General features: G+C 35.7%; 1 protein-coding gene across 1 annotated transcript in view; it reads right to left on the bottom strand.

The window, feature by feature from the left end:
- Positions 1-19,347, bottom strand: part of RUNDC3B (RUN domain containing 3B) — a 145,659-nt gene that overhangs the window by 110,549 nt on the left and 15,763 nt on the right. The window contains exon 2 of the mRNA XM_049641390.1: positions 16,797-16,912. Coding sequence (XP_049497347.1) covers positions 16,797-16,912 — 116 coding nt within the window. The remainder of the gene's footprint in view (positions 1-16,796; positions 16,913-19,347) is intronic.

The following is a 19,347-nucleotide window of genomic DNA, read 5'->3' as shown; positions in this document are numbered from 1 at the left end:
GGATTACTGATTGCACATCCATGAGGCTGTGAACTTCCCGCTCCAGAGACTAGACAGCAGGGTGAAGCCATTTTCACCTCTAGCTCACCAGCACAGATCAACCTCAGTAAGTTAAATAGTGCCATCAAGTGGAAAACAGAGCCATTACACCAAGTTCCACCCCTGTGCCTCTCCATTAGGGCAAGTCGGCCTGAGAATCAAAACAGCAGCCCCCCACCCTACACCCAGAAAACCAGCATAAACCCCTTCCATGCACTAAGTCTAGTGATCATAGAGTGCTGCAAAGCTTCAGCATTAGGGGAAACAGGATCTAGCTTCCTTAGTTTTTTTTGTGGTTTGTGTGTTTTTTTGTTTTTGTTTTTTCTTGGATACAGAAAGAGCAAATTTTTAATTTTATTTAATTTTTTACTTTTTATCTTTTTTGTCCTTTTTTGTTTTCTATCAAGTTTCTCTTAACAATCAGACCAAAACACACCTATGATCTAGCTTCCTTTATTATTTTAAATTTTTTTTAATTTTAATTTAGTTTTGTTATTACTTTTTCCCTTCAAAATGACAACACAGAGAAATTCACCCCAAAAGAAGGAGCAGGAAGTAGAACTCACAGCCAGGGATTTAATCAATGCAATATAAGATGTCTGAACTAGAACTTATAAAAAGTCTAGCTGGGCTTGAAAAAACCATAGAAGACTCTAGAGAATCCCTTATTGCAGAAATAAAAGAGCTAAAATCTAGTCAGGCCAAAATTAAAATGCTATAACCAAGATGTAACCTCAATAGATGCCGTAACAGCAAGGATGGATGAAGTGGAGGAATGAATTAGTGATACAGCAGATAAAATTATGGAAAATAATGAAGCTGAAAAGAAGAGGGAAACAAAGGTGATGGATCATGAAGGTAGATGTAGGGAACTCAGCAACTCATTAAAATGTAGTGACATTCATATCATAAGAGTTCCAGAAGATAAAAAGAGGGAAAAGTGGGCAGAAGTTTTATGTGAGCAAATTATAGCTGAAAACTTCCCTAATCTGGGGAAGAATGCAGACATCAAAACCCAAGAAGCACAAAAACTCCCATTAAATTTAACAAAAGCCGTCCACTGTCAAGCCATATCATGGTCAAATTCACAAAATACTCAGACAAGGAAAGAATTCCCTTGAAAGCAGCAAGGGAATTAAAAGTCCTTAAACTAGGGAAGACAGATCAGATCCATGGCAGATCTGTCCACAGAAAGTTGGCCTGCCAGAAAGGAATTAAAGAATATATTTGAGGGGTGCCTGGGTGGCTCAGTCGGTTGAGCGTCCGACTTCAGCTCAGGTCAAAATATCACAGTCCGTGAGTTCGAGCCCCGCATCGGGCTCTGGGCTGATGGCTCAGAGCCTGGAGCCTGCTTCCGATTCTGTGTCTCCCTCTCTCTCTGCCCCTCCCCCGTTCATGCTCTGTCTCTCTCTGTCTCAAAAATAAATAAACGTTAAAAAAAATTAAAAAAAAAAAAAGAATATATTTGAAGTGCTGAATCAGAAAAATATGCAGCCAAGAATTCTTTATCCAGCTAGGCTGTCATTCAGAATAAAAGGAGAGATAAAGAGTTTCCCAGACCAACAAAAACTAAAGGAGTTCATGACCACTAAACCAGCCGTGCAAGAAATATGAAGGGGGATGGGGCGCCTGGGTGGCTTGGTCGGTTAAGCATCCGACTTCGGCTCAGGTCATGATCTCACGGTCTGTGAGTTTGAGCCCGTGTCGGGCTCTGTGCTGACAGCTCGGAGCCTGGAGCCTGTTTCAGATTCTGTGTCTCCCTCTCTCTCTGCCCCTCCCCTGTTCATGCTCTGTCTCTCTCTGTCTCAAAAATAAATAAACGTTAAAAAAAAATTAAAAAAAAAAAGAAGTATGAAGGGGGATTCTTTGAGGTGGGGGGGGAAGGGGACAAAAAATAGCAAAAACTATAAAGGAACAGAGAACATCACCAGAAACACAAACTTAACAGATAACACAATGGCACTAAGGTCTTATCTTTCAATAATCAGCCTGAATGCAACTAGACTAAATGCTCCAATCAAAAGACAGATGCTATCAGAATGAATAATAATAAAAAAAGATCCATCTATATGCTGCTTACAGAAGACTCATTTAAAAAAAATTTTTTTAATGTTTATTTTTGAGACAGAGAGAGACAGAGTGCGAGTGGGGGAGGGGCAGAGAGAGAGGGAGACACAGAATCCAAAACAGGCTCCAGGCTCTGAGCTGTCAGCACAGAGCCTGATGCGGGGCTCGAACCCACAAACCATGAGATCATGACCTGAGCCGAAGTCGGATGCTTAACCAACTGAGCCACCGAGGCGCCCCTACAGAAGACTCATTTTAGACCTAAAGACATCAACAGATTGAAAGTGAAGGGATGGAGAACCATCTATAATGGATGCAAAAGAAAAAAAGCCAGAGTAGTTATATCAGACAAATTAGATTTTAAACCGAAGACTGTAACAAGAGATGAAGAAGGGCATTATATCATAATTAAGGAATGTATCCATCAAGAAGATCTAACAATTATAAATATTTATGCCCCCAACTTGAAACACCCAAATATATAAATCAATTACTAACAAACACAAAGAAACTCATTGATAATAATACGATAATAGTAGGAGACTTTAACACCCCCACTCACACTAATGGACAGATCATCTAAGGAGAAAATCAACAAGGAAACAATGGTCTTGAATGACACACTGGACCAGATGGACTTAACAAATATATTCATAACATTCCACTCTAAAGTAGCAGAATACGCATTTTTGCAAGTATGCATGTGATATTCTCCAGAATAGATTACATACTGGGTCATGTACCAGCCCTGAGGTACAAACACAATGAGATCATACTATGCATATTTTCAGAACACAGTGCTATAAAACTTGAAGTCAACCACAAGAAAAAATTTGCAAACACCACAAATACATGCAAGTCAAAGAACATCTCACTAGGGGCGCCTGGGTGGCGCAGTCGGTTAAGCGTCCGACTTCAGCCAGGTCACGATCTCGCGGTCCGTGAGTTCGAGCCCCGCGTCAGGCTCTGGGCTGATGGCTCGGAGCCTGGAGCCTGTTTCCGATTCTGTGTCTCCCTCTCTCTCTGACCCTCCCCCGTTCATGCTCTGTCTCTCTCTGTCCCAAAAATAAAAAATAAAAAACGTTGAAAAAAAAAAATTAAAAAAAAAAAAAAAAAAAAAAAGAACATCTCACTAAAGAATGAATGAGTTAACAAGACATTAAAGAATTTAAAAAGTACATGGAAGCAAATGAAAATAAAAACATGACAGTCCAAAACCTTTGGATATCCAAACCTCGATAGTCCAAAGGCAGCCTTAAGTGGGAAGTATATTGCAAAACAGATCTACCTCAAGAGGCAAGGAAGGTCTCAAATACACAACCTAACTACATATCAAAAAGCTAGAAAAGGAACAGTGGAAAAATAACAACAACAACAACAACAACAACAACAAGTCAGTGGAAGAAGGGAAATAAAGACTAGAGCAAAGATAAACGATATAGAAAGAAACAAACTAGTAGCAGAGATCAACAAAACTAAGAGCTGGTCTTTCAAAACCATTAATAAAATTGATAAACCTCTAGCCAGACTTATCAAAAAGAAGAGAGAAAGGACCCAAATAAACTCACAAATGAAAGGGGAGATATCACAACCAACAACCCAGGAATACAATTTTAAGAGAACGTTATGAAAAATTATATGTCAACAAACTGAGCAATCTAGAAAAGATGGATAAATTCTTAGAAACATGCAAATTACCAAACTGAAATAGGAATAGAAAATTTGAACAGACCCATAATCACCAAAGAAATGGAAACAGTAATCAAAAATCTCCCAGGGGTACCTGGGTGGCTCAGTTGGTTCAATGTCTGACTTGGCTCAGGACATGATCCCATGATTTGTGGGTTCTAGCCCTGCATCAGGCTCTGTGCTGACACCTCAGAGCCTGGAACCTGCTTTGGATTCTGTCTCTATCTCTCTCTGACCCTCCCCACTCATGCTCTTTCTCTCAAAAATAAATATTAAAAAAAAATTTTTTTAAATCTCCCAACAAATCAACATCCAGGGCCAGATGGCTTCCCAGTGGGAATTCTACCAGATATATAAAAGAAGAGTTAGTATCTTTCCTTCTGAAACTGTTCCAAACAATAGAAATGGAAGGAAAACTTCCAAATTCATTCTACAAGGCCAGCATCACCCTTATTCCAAAACCAGACAAAGACCCCATTAAAAAGGAATATTTCATGATGAACATCTCTGATGAACATGGATACAAAAAATTCTCAAGATACTAGCAAATCAAATCCAACAATACACTTAAAGAATTATTCACCACAATTGAGATTTATTCCTTGGATACAGGTATGGTTCAATATTTGCAAAGCAATCAATGTGATACACCACATTAATAAAAACCCTATGAGAAAGAACCACAGCTAGTATCATCCTCAATGGGAAAAACTGAGAGCTTTTCCCCTACAGTCAGGAACAAGACAAGGATGCCACTCTAACCATTACTATTTAACATAGTAGTGGAAGTATTAGCCTCAGCAATCAGACAACAAAAAGAAATAAAAGGCATCCAAATTGGCAAGGAAGAAGTCAAACTTTCCCTGTTTGTAGATAATATAATACTCCATGTACAAAACCCAAAAGACTCGACCAAAAAATTGCTAGAACTAATACATGAATTCAACAAAGTCACAGGATATAAAATCAATGTACAGAAATCTATTGCATTTCTATACACCAAAAACAAAGCAGCAGAAAAATAAATGAAAAAATCAATCCCATTTGCAACCTCACCAAAAACAAAAATATATCTAGGAATAAACCTAAACAAAGAGGTAGAAGATCTGTATTCTGAAAACTATAGGAACACTTACGAAAGAAACTGAAGAAGACACAAAGAAATTGAAAAGCATTCTCTACTCCTGGATTGGAAGAACAAACATTGTTAAAATGTCTATACTGCCCAAAGCAATCTACACATTTAATGCAATCCTGAACAAAATACCACCCAGCCTTTTTAACAGAGCTAGAAAAAACAATCCTAAAATTTGTATGGAACTACAATAGACCCTAAATAGCCAAAGCAAACCTGAAAAAAAAACTGGAGGCATAACAATTACAAATTTTAAGCTATATTATAAAGTTATAGTCATCAAGACAATATGGTACTGACACAGAAATGGACACATAGATCAAAGGAACAGAACTTACTAAACTCAATACCCGAGATGCCCGGGTGGCTCAGTCAGTTAAATGACCGACTTCGGCTCAGGTCATGATCTCACGGCTCATGAGTTCAAGCCCCATGTTGGGCTCTGTGCTGACAGCTCAGAGCCTGGAGCCTGCTTCAGATTCTGTGTCTCTCTCTCTCTCTGTCCTTCCTCCAATCACATTGTCTCTCTCTGTCTCTCAAAAAAGGAATAAATGTAAAAAAATAAAAATAAAAATAAACTCAATACCCAAGAAATAATCGTTAAATATATATATATACATACATACATACACACACTATATATAAACACACACACACATACACACACACACACACACACACACACACAACGGAGTATCACTCAGCCATCAAAAAGAATGATATCTTGCCATTTTCAACGATGTGGACGGAAAAACGAGGCTTTTATTATGCTAATAAAATATTATGCTAATCAAAATAAGTCAGTCACAGAAAGATGAATACCATATGATTTCATTCCTATGTGGAATGTAAGAAACAAAACAGATGAACATATGGGGGGGGAATAAGGAGAGAGATGGAAAAAAACCATCAGAACCTCTTAAAGATAGGTAACCAACTGAGGGTTGATGGAGGGAGGTGGGGGGGGATGAACTAGATGGATGATGGGTCTTGTTGAGGGAGCACCTAGATGGCTCAGTTGGTTAAATGTCTGACTCTTGATTTTGGTTCAGTTCATGATCTCACAGTTCGTGAGATGGAGCCCCACGTTGGGCTCTGCACTCACAGTGTAGATCCTGCTTGGGATTCTCTCTTCTCTCTCTGCCCCTCCCAGGCTCTCTCTCTCTCTCAAAATAAATAAATTTTTTTTAAAAAAAGAAAGGTACTTATTATGATGAGCACTGGGTGTTGTAAGTGGTGAATCACTGAATTCTACTTCCGGAAACCAATATTGTACCATGTTAACTAATAGAATTTAAGTAAAAATTTGAAAAAGAAAAGAAAAAAGGGTATTTACATCCCAGAGCATGGTTCTAATGGCTGCTATAGTATCTTTGATAATTAGCCTCAGTATTAGCATCTTTGTCTTTTCTTTTTAGAACTGGTCATATTTTCCTGATTCTTCTTATGTGAAGCAATTTTGGGTTTTATAGTAGGTGCTTATCTTTAAATTCTGTATTCTGTTAAAATCCTCGGAAGTATGTTGATTTTTGTTTTGCTCTGTTTTGGTAGGCAATCAACCTGGTTAAATCCAGATAGCCAAGTTCTTTCTTGTCTTATATGTGCAGAAGTTCCAACATAAGTTCAGTTTGCAAAGCCTTTGCTATGGTTCTTTGCACCTTACCCATATATATGCCACTCTAGGACTTAGTGTCCTAGCTCAGTCCTCAGAATCTTGGGTATGAAGCCAGGACTCATGCTCATTATTAGCATGTAGAATCAGAGCATTATTCTTTCCAGCTCTCTCTTCCCTGATACAATCTTTGGTTCCCAGGTCTCTTTTTTATTAATTACTCTTCCATTTTATCAGAAATTTTTTAACTTCCCACACTGTCAAAAAGATATGGGCAACTTTAAGCTACATTTGGGGGAAAAGAAGGAAAAAGAGAAAAAAATGGGAAGACTCCAACACTCCCTGACTCACAAAGGCTATCTTTCCTTATCCTCTTACCAGAAAGAGGTTACTGTTGAGAGTTTTTGCTGTCTGCATCCACAAGTGCAATTAAGAACTGAGGCCCCCACAGGTTAAAGCTGAGGATATAATAAGAGGAAAAAATACACAGGATACTAACTCCTGTAATAGTTCCTCTTCAAATTTTGGTATCTCTTCCCAGTCTGGATGCTACTGTTTATTTTTCATAGTATACAACTAGTTGTTTTCTGTATTCTGCCTAGTTTTTAGATTCAATCAGGAGGAGAAAGATAAGGTCTGAGTCACATCCCCCCAAAGCCATATGCTCAAGTCCTAACTCCCACTGTGACTACATAGGTAATTAATGTTAAATGAAGTCAGAAGGGTGGGGTCCTAATCTGATAAAATTAGTGTCCTTGAGAGCAACGATCTCAGAAAGCACTCTTTCTCTCTGCCATGTGAGGACAAGGCAAGAAGGTGACCAGCTTCACGCCAGGAAAAAAGTTCTTTCCATAATCACAATTAGCCAGTACCTTGGTTTTGGTCTTCCTAGCATCCAGAAATGTAAAAGACAAATTTCTGTTGTTTAAGCTATCCAGTCTGTAGCATTATGTTATAGCAGCCTGAGCAGACTAAAACAGTTAGGATAGTAGTGGATTTACTCCATCTTGAATAACATTTTAGGTTCAGTTAGGTTTTTTAATTATAATATTGGAAGGCTATAATATGGTAAAGTGTACAGTGTAGTAAAAGACATGATAAACAGAACCCATGCTGCCTGAAAAAAAGGATACAGTAGAAAAATAAGGGAAGTTTTCTTAGGAAATTTGCCAGGGTTAAGAAAAATGAGTTCAGAATGCAATAATAACAGCAGAGGAAAGAGAAAAACCATCTGAAAGAAAAGCTTATTAAGAACCAGCTAGAAAGAAAGGAATAAAAAGGAAACAGAAGAATGCAGCAGACTGGAAAACAAAATTATTATTCAAATAAAAGCTTCAATGGATAATAACCAGGAGTATACTTCATGCTCAAGTAGAAAAGAACCTTGTATCCAAAGGAACAAAAAAGTAATTAAAACCCCAGGCTAGAGGATAGAAATAGGTAAATTTATATAAAGATAGGAACATGGGAAAAGGGGGTGTCCTAACTTTAAAATATATATAATTCATTATATATGGTATTGCATAAACATTAACGTATATGATGACTACATATTACAGTGCATATAACATATACTATGCAAATATATATACATATATCTGAATACTTTTTAATGGAAAATATTTTTAACCACATGACAGTAGAGACTATCTAAAATAAACTAATAAATACTTAAAATTACAGCCATAGTTGTTTTACCTCAACGTTACATACTTTGCCCATTAAGTTTATTCACTCAAACTATTCACAACAAAAGGCAAGGATAACTTTCAAAGAAGAAAAGAAGAGGAAGTTTCAGAGCTCTCTTTAGATATAGCAATAATTTGTCTATGGAGTGGTAAACATGGAATTTTAAGAACACCTTCCTGATACCCAACACAAAACAGTAGGAAAATTGAAAATGCTGGATAATATATAACAAACACACTTTAAAATACAGTTACCACATGAAACAAATCATCAAAATCCTTAAGAAGCCAAAAATAAGTAAACAGAAAATGAGGAAATCTATAAAAACCCTAAAACTGAATACACCAAAATAGACTCAAAATATAAAAAACAAAATTAGACATATCTGTAAGAGTAACTTGGTAAATCCATCAAAATAATAAGTTTCAAATTTTAAGCTATTAATAGATATAAAAAAATGTAACATTTGAGAAACATAATCAATTATAAAATAAACATTATTCTCAAGATGAAACATTAAAGCCAACCATAGGCTAGGCCTTTAAGCAAATCTTAAAAATTTCAAAACATCTGCCCTACAGATCAAATTCTTTGACCACAATTTAATTAATACAAAAGTAAAAATAAAAAGGAAAAATTCTTATTTTCAGTAACCCTAAGAATTAACTTTTAAACAACACATAAGCCAAAATAAAGAATGAAAATTAGAAGTTACCTAAAAATGAGTATTAATAAAAATATTATATATCCCAACTTGTACATGTAACCAAAGCAGTACTTGGAGAGAAGTTTGAAAATTAATCTGCTAGGAACCCAACATAACAAATAGACTCAAAGAAAATTTAATAGAGGAAATAATGATGTCATTAGCATACATAAATGAACAAAAAAGCCATAAGTTAATTACTTGAAGACTAATAAAATTAACAAATCTCTGGCAATACTGCTTATGAAAAAAAGAAAAAGAATAATATTAGGGATGAAAAGGGGACCAACTAGCTGACAACTGCATGGAAAGTAACAACAGTGAAATTTTTGTTTCTTAACAGCAATCTGAATGAAACATGTCATATCCTCCAGAAAAGGGGGTGGATGGCTCATACATAAGTATAGGTAGGGACTAAGTTTAAAAAAAAAAACAGAATTTCAGCTTTTAAAAAAAGCTATAAAGACGAACATGTGCTTTAAGCTTTAAGTTTTTAGATCTCTTCAGTGAGCTTTAACTTTTTAAAACCATTTAGATAAATTTATCTATTTTTTTAAGTTTGTTTTTTTGTTGTTTTTGCTTTTTTTTTGAGAGAGAGAGAGACAGAGCATAAGCCTGGAAGGGTCACAGAGAGAGGGAGACACAGAATCAGAAGCAAGCTCCAGGCTCCAAGCTGTCAGCACAGAGCCTGACATGGTACTCAAAGCCATGGACCATAAGATCATGACCTGAGCTGAAGTCAGACACTTAACTGACTGAGCCACCCAGGCACCCCTAAATTTACCTATTTTAAATGTGTCACACTGAAAGGAAAAACAGAAACTGAATAGGGATTAAACAATTAAGAGGGTACAGAAAAGAAGAAACTGATAAGTGTAAAAGAGAATACAGAAGAGAAGTCAACAACCTAAGGAGACCTGTAAGCATGCACATTCCCCACCTAACCCAGAGTTTTTACTGGCAGATTCTTTCTAACAGTCAATTCCAAGCTTATGGAAAATTCTTCCAAGGAATAAAAAAGATAAAACACTTTTGATTCATTTAGTGAGGCTAATATAATCTTCATAACAAAAACCAAAACAAGTATAAAACAGAAATTACATAGAACCAAAACTCCTAAAATACTAGCAAACTAAATTCTAAATCTGGCCAAGTATATGAAAACAATACATGAGGCTCAAATTGGATTTGTCCCAAGAATATATGGATTTAACATTAGGAACACTACTGATGTAATTCTTCACATTAAAAAATTAAATAAGAATTCTGGTACCAGACAGGACAAAGTAGATGCACTTTCCTCTTGCCAAATATAACTAAAAACACTAGACATTACATATAAAACAAAAAGACTCTGAAGAGAGAGAATAAAAGGAACCCGGGCTAGAGATCTTAGAAGCCAAGAAATAACACAGCAGGTAAATTTCCTTGCCCCATACATCCCAGACTCTGTGCTGGACAAATCAGCAACCTGAAATAGGCTGACCTTCTCCTCTTGGGTTTTCTCAATTAAGTTTAATGGTGGAAACAAAAGTTCTAACACTGTCTAATGTGGTTCTAATCTATTGTAGGGGAAATATTTAAAGCATTTATATGTATTTCTTTTTTTTAATTTTAATTCCAGTATAGTTAACATACAGTGTTGTGTTAGTTTCAGGTGTACAATATAGTGATTCAACAATTCTGTACATTACTCAGTGCTCATCATAAGTGTACTCTTAAACCCCTTCACCTATTTCACCTATCCCCCTACCTTCCTCCCCTTTGGTAACCATCATTTGTTCTCCATAGACAGGTAAGAGTCTATTTCTTGGTTTGTCTCTTTTTTCCCACTGTTCATTTGTTTTCTTTGTTGAATTCCACAAGTGAAATCATATAGTATTTGTCTTTCTCTACTGTAGCATCATACTCTTTAGCTCCATCCGTGTTGTTGCAAATGGTAAATTTTAATTCTTTTTTTATGGCTAATGTCCAGTGTGTGTGTTTGTGTGTGTGTGTGTGTGTGTGTGTGTATCACATCTTTTTTATCCATTCATCTACCGATGGACATTTGGGCTGCTTCCATAATTTGGCTATTGTAAATAATGCTGCAATAAACATAGGGGTACATATATCCTTTTAAGTTAGTGTTTTTGTATTCTTTGGGTGAATACACAGTAGCGTGATTACTGGATTGAAGGTTAGTTCTATTTTTAACTTTTTAAAGCAATTATACTATAAATGGGGGGGGGGGTAAAGGGAAATAAAGGCATAGTTTTTAAATTTAAGACCAGAAAACAATGATACTTCTGATTGTGATTAAATTTTGTATATACAACCTAATACCTGGAGCAACCACTAAAAAATCTGTGCCAAAAGATGCACTCAAAAACAATACAGACAGATAAAAATGGAATTCAAAAAAACACTCAAGTAATCCACAGGAAGACAAGAAAAAGAAAAATAAAAAAAATAAGGAAAACATTAAAAACAGGAAATTATTGTATTTTCTTCCTTATCATCTCATTTCTGCCTCAAGGTAGTTCTTTAGCCAGTCTATTGGTGACAAATTGCTTAGTTCTCCTTGTTTTGAGAATGACTAGATTTCCCCTTCAAAACTGAAAAATAATTCTGCTATAGGAGTCTGTGTTGACATTTTTCTCTTAGCACTTAAAAGAAGTGCTTCCATGGTTTCTGATAAGAGATCTGCCATAATTCAAACAGTTTTTCCTTTACAAACAGGGTGTCATTTTTCTCTGGCTACTTTCAACATTTTTTCCTTGTCTTTATTTCTCAAAAGTTTAATTATAATGTGTCTTGTCATGAATTTCTTTGGATTTACTCTGTGATTCACTTAGTTTCTCAAATCTGTACGCCTATGTCTCTTGCTAAATTTGGGAAATTTTCAGCCATTATTTTTTCAGCACCTTTTCAGTACATTCCTTTCTCCTCTCACTCAGACCCTTTGATGAAAAGATTTAGATCTTTTATTATAGTCCTACAAGTCCCTGTGGCTCTGTTCATTTTTTAAGTCCACTTTCTAATTTTAGATTATTTTTAGTCTTTGTTATTTAGATTAAAATTTTTCTATCGTTCTCTCTTCTAGTTCACTGATTTTTTCCTCTGTCCCCTGCATCTTCTTGTTGAGCCTATCCATTCAGCTTTTCATTTTGGTTTTGTACTTTTTGTACCGAAATTTCTATTCAGTTGTTTTTATATCTTCTATTTCTTTGTTGATGTTGTCTACTTTTTCATTTGTTTCAAGCATGTTTCTAACTGCTCACTGAAGTATTTTTATCATGATCAACTTAAGATCTTTGTCACTAACTTAATATCTCTGTCATCTCAGTGTTCACATCCACTAGTTGTCTTCTGTCATTCAATTTGAGATTTTCTTGGTTCTTGTTATGACAAGTGATCTTCATATGAAACCTGGACGTGTTCATATTATGTTATGAGTGTTGGAATCTTATTTCACTGGCTTTCTATGACAGTTCTGGCAGGGGAAGGTAAAAAGTGGTGAGATCACTTCATTACTGCCAAGTGGAGGGAGAAGTCCAATTTTTCCAGTTGACCTCCACTGACATTTGAGAGGGGAGTTCTCATTACTGCTGGGTGGAGGTGGGAGTCCAGGCTTCCTACAAGGTCTCCACTGATAATGCATTGGGAGTATTCTTGTTACTGCTGGGCGATGGTGAAAGACATCAATCTCCAAAATGTCTCTTCTGACACAACCTCAGGATGGCAGGGAAATGACCCCTCATTACTGCTGGGTTGGGAATGGAAATCCAGGCTCTCCATTAACATGGTGAGGGTGGGAGGTAAGATAGGAAGAGAAGACTCACAACCAGCCAGGAGGGAAGAAGTCCCAGTTCTCAAGTCCCAGTTCTTTGCATGGCCTTCTTTGATACCACTCTGATGATGATGGGGGACACACTGTTACAGCCTCAGGAGAAGGGAATTCTAAGTCCCCCACTTAACCTTTTCTAGCCTGGGTGGGGGTGGTACCACACTTCTTCTGTGGCATTTGGCTAAAGTAGAGCTGTTACTAAAAGTCTTTCACCTTGCTTTCTGTACATATTGATGTCTATAGGCTACTGGCTTACCCAATCTCGGTATACAAGGCAGTCAGAAAATTCAAAGAACCAATCATGTTATTCCCAAAGTCTGAGAGTCCCTAGAGAGTCTTTCTTCTTCTCCCTACCTTTTGGGGTCTTCATGTATTTGTTTTATATAATAATGTCCAGGCTTTTAGATATAGTGAGAGAAATAGGAAAAAATAGTCCACTTCATCTTTAGAAGTTTTAAGTTTTTTTATTGCCACTTCATCCATCTATATAGTGGACGACAAAGGAAAAAATACAGTATTTATCCCTATCAAACTTCTACACAGGCAACTAAGAGAATTAACTAAAACATAAATTAAGCAATAGTTCAATTTCTAAAAATCTATGGGATTTGACTTGGTCTCTATTTCAATGAAAACCAAAAGTGTGATGTGGGAATCAAAATATCAGCATAATCTTAAGTTCTGAACTAATACAGTGTTGACCTATATGAAGCACTTTACTCAGCTATGAGTATCAGATTTTAAGAGCAATACCAATAAACCAGTGACAAACCAGAAGAACAACTAAGACTGTGGTGGTTCCAGAAGGTTGAAGGAACTACAGATACATTACCTAGAAAAAAGGAGAACTGAGGACAAAGAATTATATAATAGCAGTCTTTTAATATTAGGTTCAAAACTGAAAAACAAAAAAGTGGCAGAAAATATATCAAAGCCAATCAAATAGGTTAGCTTCATTTATATAAGAGTTTTCTAACAATCTAAACTGCCCCAAAATGTGATGAACTGCTTTACTATCCTAAGTTCTCAGACATCAGAAGTATTCAAACAGTCTGTATGTCTACCAGTCATGAATACTGTTGAGTGGATTGCTTCAGAAGGACAGATTAGAGAAATTTTTAATCTGTGATTCATGGTGCTACCTGAAGTAATGCTAGAGAGTTACAGGGTGGTGGGGTACAACTACTGCTGAGCAGGTACAATGCCCAATTTTCTCAATCTGCTTCAACCACACACTCCACTTACACAGCCAGTGTCTACAGTTGCTTTTATTAGGGCAGGTGCAGATGGGGTGGAGAGGAGGAGACTTTAAAGTAAATAAAAGTTCAAAAATTAGTGAAGACCTGAACTGAGGTCTCTTTGAATTCTATATTCTGTGATTAATTCCTAGTTCTCAGCTATCTTCCAGGAAAATAAGATCATTATTTTACTGAGAGATAACTATAAAGAAGATTAATGTATGTAATTTTAACATTGGGACTTTTAGAATGAATTAAATAAATAACTGTTTCAGTTTTCCACTTTACAAGTATCAGTACAGCCTATCAGTACAGGGGTGGATTTTACCTTTCTCTGAAAATTTTAATATTTAAAATGCCCTTTTATTTAAAAAATAAAAAGTACCTGGAGGAAAGTGAATCTCACAAACCCACAAAGTTACACATTTTAAATCTGTACTTCTATAAAGACAAACATTGGAAAAATTAGTTATTACATACTAAATTTTAGGTGAACACAGTGTACCACAAAAATAATTATATAACTTCTCCAAAAGTAAAAGCAATTTGTTATATATCAGAATACTAATATACGGAAGTCTGTAGACACCCAAGTCTTTAAAATAGCTCATCTCAGGGGCACCTGGGTGGCTCAGTCAGTTAGTGTCTGACTTTGGCTCAGGTCATGATCTTGTGGCTCATGGGACAGAGCCCGACATCAGCTCTGTGCTGACAGCTCAGAGCCTGGAACCTGCTTTGGATTCTGTTTCCCTCTCTCTTTGCCCCAACCCCACTCACACTCTATCTCTCTCTCAAAAATAAACAAACATTAAAAAGAAAACTTTAAATAGCTCATCTCAAAAGTTAAGTATCATTTCATGATTCATATTTGTACTAATTATAGCGACCACATTAGTCAATCTACAGGATCTTTTTTAAAAAGCATAGTTTAAATTATTAATTTTACTTAGCCTAAAAAGACAACACAAATTTTACTGTATCATCATTCTTACTTTCTTAGTCACACTAGTGGAATCCTTATCCATAAATCAACTAGAGATTCTATTTTCAACATGGTAGTTCAATGGCTTCCATGAAATAACATTCACTGGGGGCACCTGAGTGGCTCAGTCAGTTAAGTGTCCAACTCTTGATTTCAGCTCAGGTCATGATTTCACAGTTCGTGAGAGGGAGCCCCACATTGGGCTCTGTGCTGACAATGTGGGGCCTGCTTAGGTTTCTCTTTCTCCCTCTTTCTCTCCCTCCCTTTCCGCCCCTCCCCTACTCACATGTACCCTCTCTCTTTCAAAATAAATAAACATTTAAAAAAAGAAATAACATTCACTATTAAGTAATTCTAAAGATCTATCATCTATATTTTGCTGAGGCATGACTCAGAAGATGGCAGACTGTTGTGCAGGAGGGGTCCACTTATGTGGTCAGGAGTATGCCCAATCACTCAGCATGGGTATCTCAACATGGCCTGTTTTCTGATAGTTGTTTATGTATTTTGTGAGTGATTCATATGCTAAATGGTACACTGAATCAAGGGAACTGAGGTCTTGTGATAACACATTTGTAAATTTTAAAGCACATCAAGGTCTACTGCGTTGTATGTGTTTTTTACTCAATTATTATTTATAAATTTATACATATAATTCTAAAATATGATTACCACAATATAGTAACCTGGACAATATCTCAAAGTTTTCTCATAGACTTTGCTTTTATAAAAACTTATTTTCTTATAATAGGTAACATTAATGGCAGAAAATTTAGGAAATGCAGTACAGCAAAAATAAAAAAATAACTTTTAAAATGCAAAATAACAAACTTTTAACAGAAAAGCATTAGTGATGTTACGGACCCCATTTTAAATTACAAAGGGCTGACTGAATACAATTTTGTTTTTCCATGAATTAAATTCAACCCTTTGTTAGGCCCACAGGACTGCTCAAATGATTTAAATAATTAATTAAGAGTAAAGACGTGATGCTTCAAAAAGCATCAAAAAGCACAGAAAAGAATTAACCACTAGGTTAAATTTGAGATTCTCTTAAGTTGTATTACCAAAGCAGATTATTGATTTGAAACTATACCATTAAGATAGTAAAGATAATAAAAACTTAAGTGAAAACATCTGATGATCAAGTTTCCTTTAGGAAAATAAGTTAATGGAATTAATGTGATAAAGTTATTATTACTACTCACTTATGCTACATAATATTTCTTGATGTTATCCACTATATTTTATAGGTATTTTAATGTAAATATTTTTTATAATTCGGAGAAACCACAGACTCTTCTTTCTAATGTGAATATATTTACTGATTTATTTTAATAAAACCATAGTTAAGCATCTTTTTACATACCTCTTTTAACTATTTATGGTAAAAAAAATTTCAAAGAGTCCAAAGTTTAACAAAGTAAAGATTAAGCAAACAAATGTAATGCCTGGATGCATCTTTGTAAATTGGTTAAAATAGCATGTAGAAACCTTTGAAGATAGGCTACCTTTTAATTTAAGCTTTCGTTTTAATTACTTATGGAAAGTGACTCTGCTGCCTGTATGTGACAATACATTCAACACTTTTAATGCATCCTGGAAACAGGTATAAATCTGAGAACAGAAATTCTTTTCTTTTTGAGGGACAAAGGACAAGACAAAAGATTAGGCATTCTAAAATCAGTTTTATGTTTTTCAAGATGGAGTATGGCTATTATCTAAATCATACCAGACTGTATGGCTTGTAAAATTTCAAGTTTATTAAAAAGAAAGCTGTCGAGGAATATAAATACATTAATTCTGTTACCTTTTAGCCGGTGACTGAGAATCTGTTCCAAAATAGCTGCAAAATTGTTAAATTCAGGAGAAGAATCATCAATTGTCTCAAAGCAGGACCGATCAATCAGGGTCTTCACTGAAAACCTGTGGAAAAAAAAGAGAGTTGATTCATGCACCCAACTAGGAAAAATGGAAAGAAAGCATTTTGAGGAACTATTACAAAAATACTTTCTAAGTATTACATATATTGAAAACTCTACCTATTTAAATTAACTCTATAAATAGAAAATTTTATTTATTTTTAATATATGAAATTTATTGCCAAATTGGTTTCCATACAACCCCGAGTGCTCATCCCAAAAGATGCCCTCTTCAATACCCATCACCCACCCTCCCCTCCCTCCCACCCCCCATCAACCCTCAGTTTGTTCTCAGTTTTTAAGAGTCTCTTATGCTTTGGCTCTCTCCCATTCTAACTTTTTTTTTTTAGAAAATGTTATATAAATATCAGGCTTTCACTTATATATTTACTATCTACTGATCACAGTAAGACTTACGAATAGCTCACTGTTAACAGTCATTAAAGTAAGAATTTTTAAAATGACCTAAATTAAGTCCAAAAAACTCAAAAGCTACAATACTACTTCTAAGAAATGTGTCCAAATGCTTTTAAGAGTTTTGGAGCACAATATTGAATAAAACAAGGCAGCTGTGCTCACCACTATACCACCAATGCTAATTTTTTGTTTTGGCAAATATATGTTTTATAAAAATACATTACTTGAACATAATTAATTTCATTTGTAATTAATAAATAAATGGGGTGGTCCTCACTTTGCACAGTTCCAGTATGTACTAATTTCAGGTACCTGAAAATTAGTTAATACCAGTCCTACAATAACATAGTTCTAGTTTGACCACCACCATATATTAACTGTAATTGCATAAAATAAAATTTTGTTGCTCGTGCTTTAGTCTACGAATCACTGTCATTAAATGCACATCATGATTAGTGACCAAAGACATCACTTCTTGTAAGTGGGTCTAGCATTGGTCACTATTCATGTGTTATTAGTTCATACACAGACATCAAAACCTGTAGTTGTGTTGCCTCCTTGTGTTCTGGTGATAAAAACACATGCTTTACAAAAATGGATAATTGAAAGAGTGGCAAAGAAATGGAAAATGCTAATATTGGAAGTGAAATTTGAATTTAACAAGTGGAATTATAGAAGAAATAGTTGATCACAGGAATATTGACATTGCTGCTATTCAAGGGAATTCAGGTATGCAGCCATAGGAACTTAGTGAAGGAGGATGTATTGATTTAAGTGAACAGAGTGGTTGTGCCAAAAAGGAGGTCCCAGTGTAAGTGGCACTGGCAGGACATTTCACGTTATAGGACCTCTCAGAGATTTTCACAGTTGAAAGTGAAAAGGATAAAATGCTGGAAACTCGGGGTGCCTGGGTGGCTCAACTGGTTAAGCATCTGACTTTAGCTCAGGTCATGATGTCACAGTTCATGAGTTTGAGTTCTGAATCAGGTGAGCACAAGCCCTGCTTTGGGTGAGCCTGGCTTCTCTCTCTTGTTCCCCTTTCCCCTCTGCCCCATGTGGGATTCTCTCTCTCTCTCTCTCTACCTTGCTCACATGCACCCTCTCTCTCACTCTCAAAAAAATATATGTATTGGAAACTGATCCAGACTTAGAAAGGAATAATTTGCCAAGGTATAGAAAATATGCTCAGCCTGTATTTTAAGTTATACAGTAAGAATGTAAGCACTGTTCAAACTACTCTTGGTAAATTTTTTACAGAGAAGACATTTAAAAATTCCCAATATTTCTGTTTTAAATTATAGTGTACTATTGGGGCCTCTGGGTGACTCAGTCAGTTAGGCATCTTACTTTGGCTCAGGTTATGATCTTGTGAGTTCGAGCCCCACATGGGGCTCCGCACTGACAGTGAGGAGCCTGCTTGGAATTTTCTCTCTCTCCCTCCCTCTCTCTCTCTCCCTCTTTCTCTCTCAGCTCCTCCTGTGCTGTGTTCTCTCTTTCAATATAAATAACTTAAATTTTAGTTAACTATATAAACGTTTCACTAGTTTTTAAAATAATTTCCTTATACATTACACCTGGCAGCAAAGAGAGTTTTTAGTATAGAGTTTTTAGTTGTAATCCATATAAACAAATCTCTTTATATTTCCCTTTATACTTACCTCCTGTGTTTTCTGTCCTGATTGAATAGTATAACCATCGAGCCTAAAGCCTAAGAAATAGTTTGTATTCCTTTATCTCCCTCATAGTTTACATTTCTAATTATTTAACAACTCTCATAATTAGCTCAATTGCCTCCTTCCTCACAGATTGTCCTTACTTAGGCATTCATTTGTCACCCTTTATAGGGTATGGCTATAAAGGGATGGCATTAGGGAGTTGCTTGAGATGACAGAACTGTCCTGTATCCTGACTTTGGTGGTTACACGAATGTTGTTATATGTTAATAATCATAAACATTTTCTCTTGTCTTGCCGTGATATTGGCATTTAAATTTTTTTTTTTTTTTTTTGCTGTTCTTTCAAA

Source organism: Panthera uncia, chromosome A2 (genome assembly GCF_023721935.1).
Source record: "Panthera uncia isolate 11264 chromosome A2, Puncia_PCG_1.0, whole genome shotgun sequence".
NCBI lineage: Eukaryota > Metazoa > Chordata > Mammalia > Carnivora > Felidae > Panthera > Panthera uncia.
The sequence above is the reverse complement of the archived record's forward strand: the minus strand, read 5'-3'. Positions and strand labels throughout refer to the sequence as shown.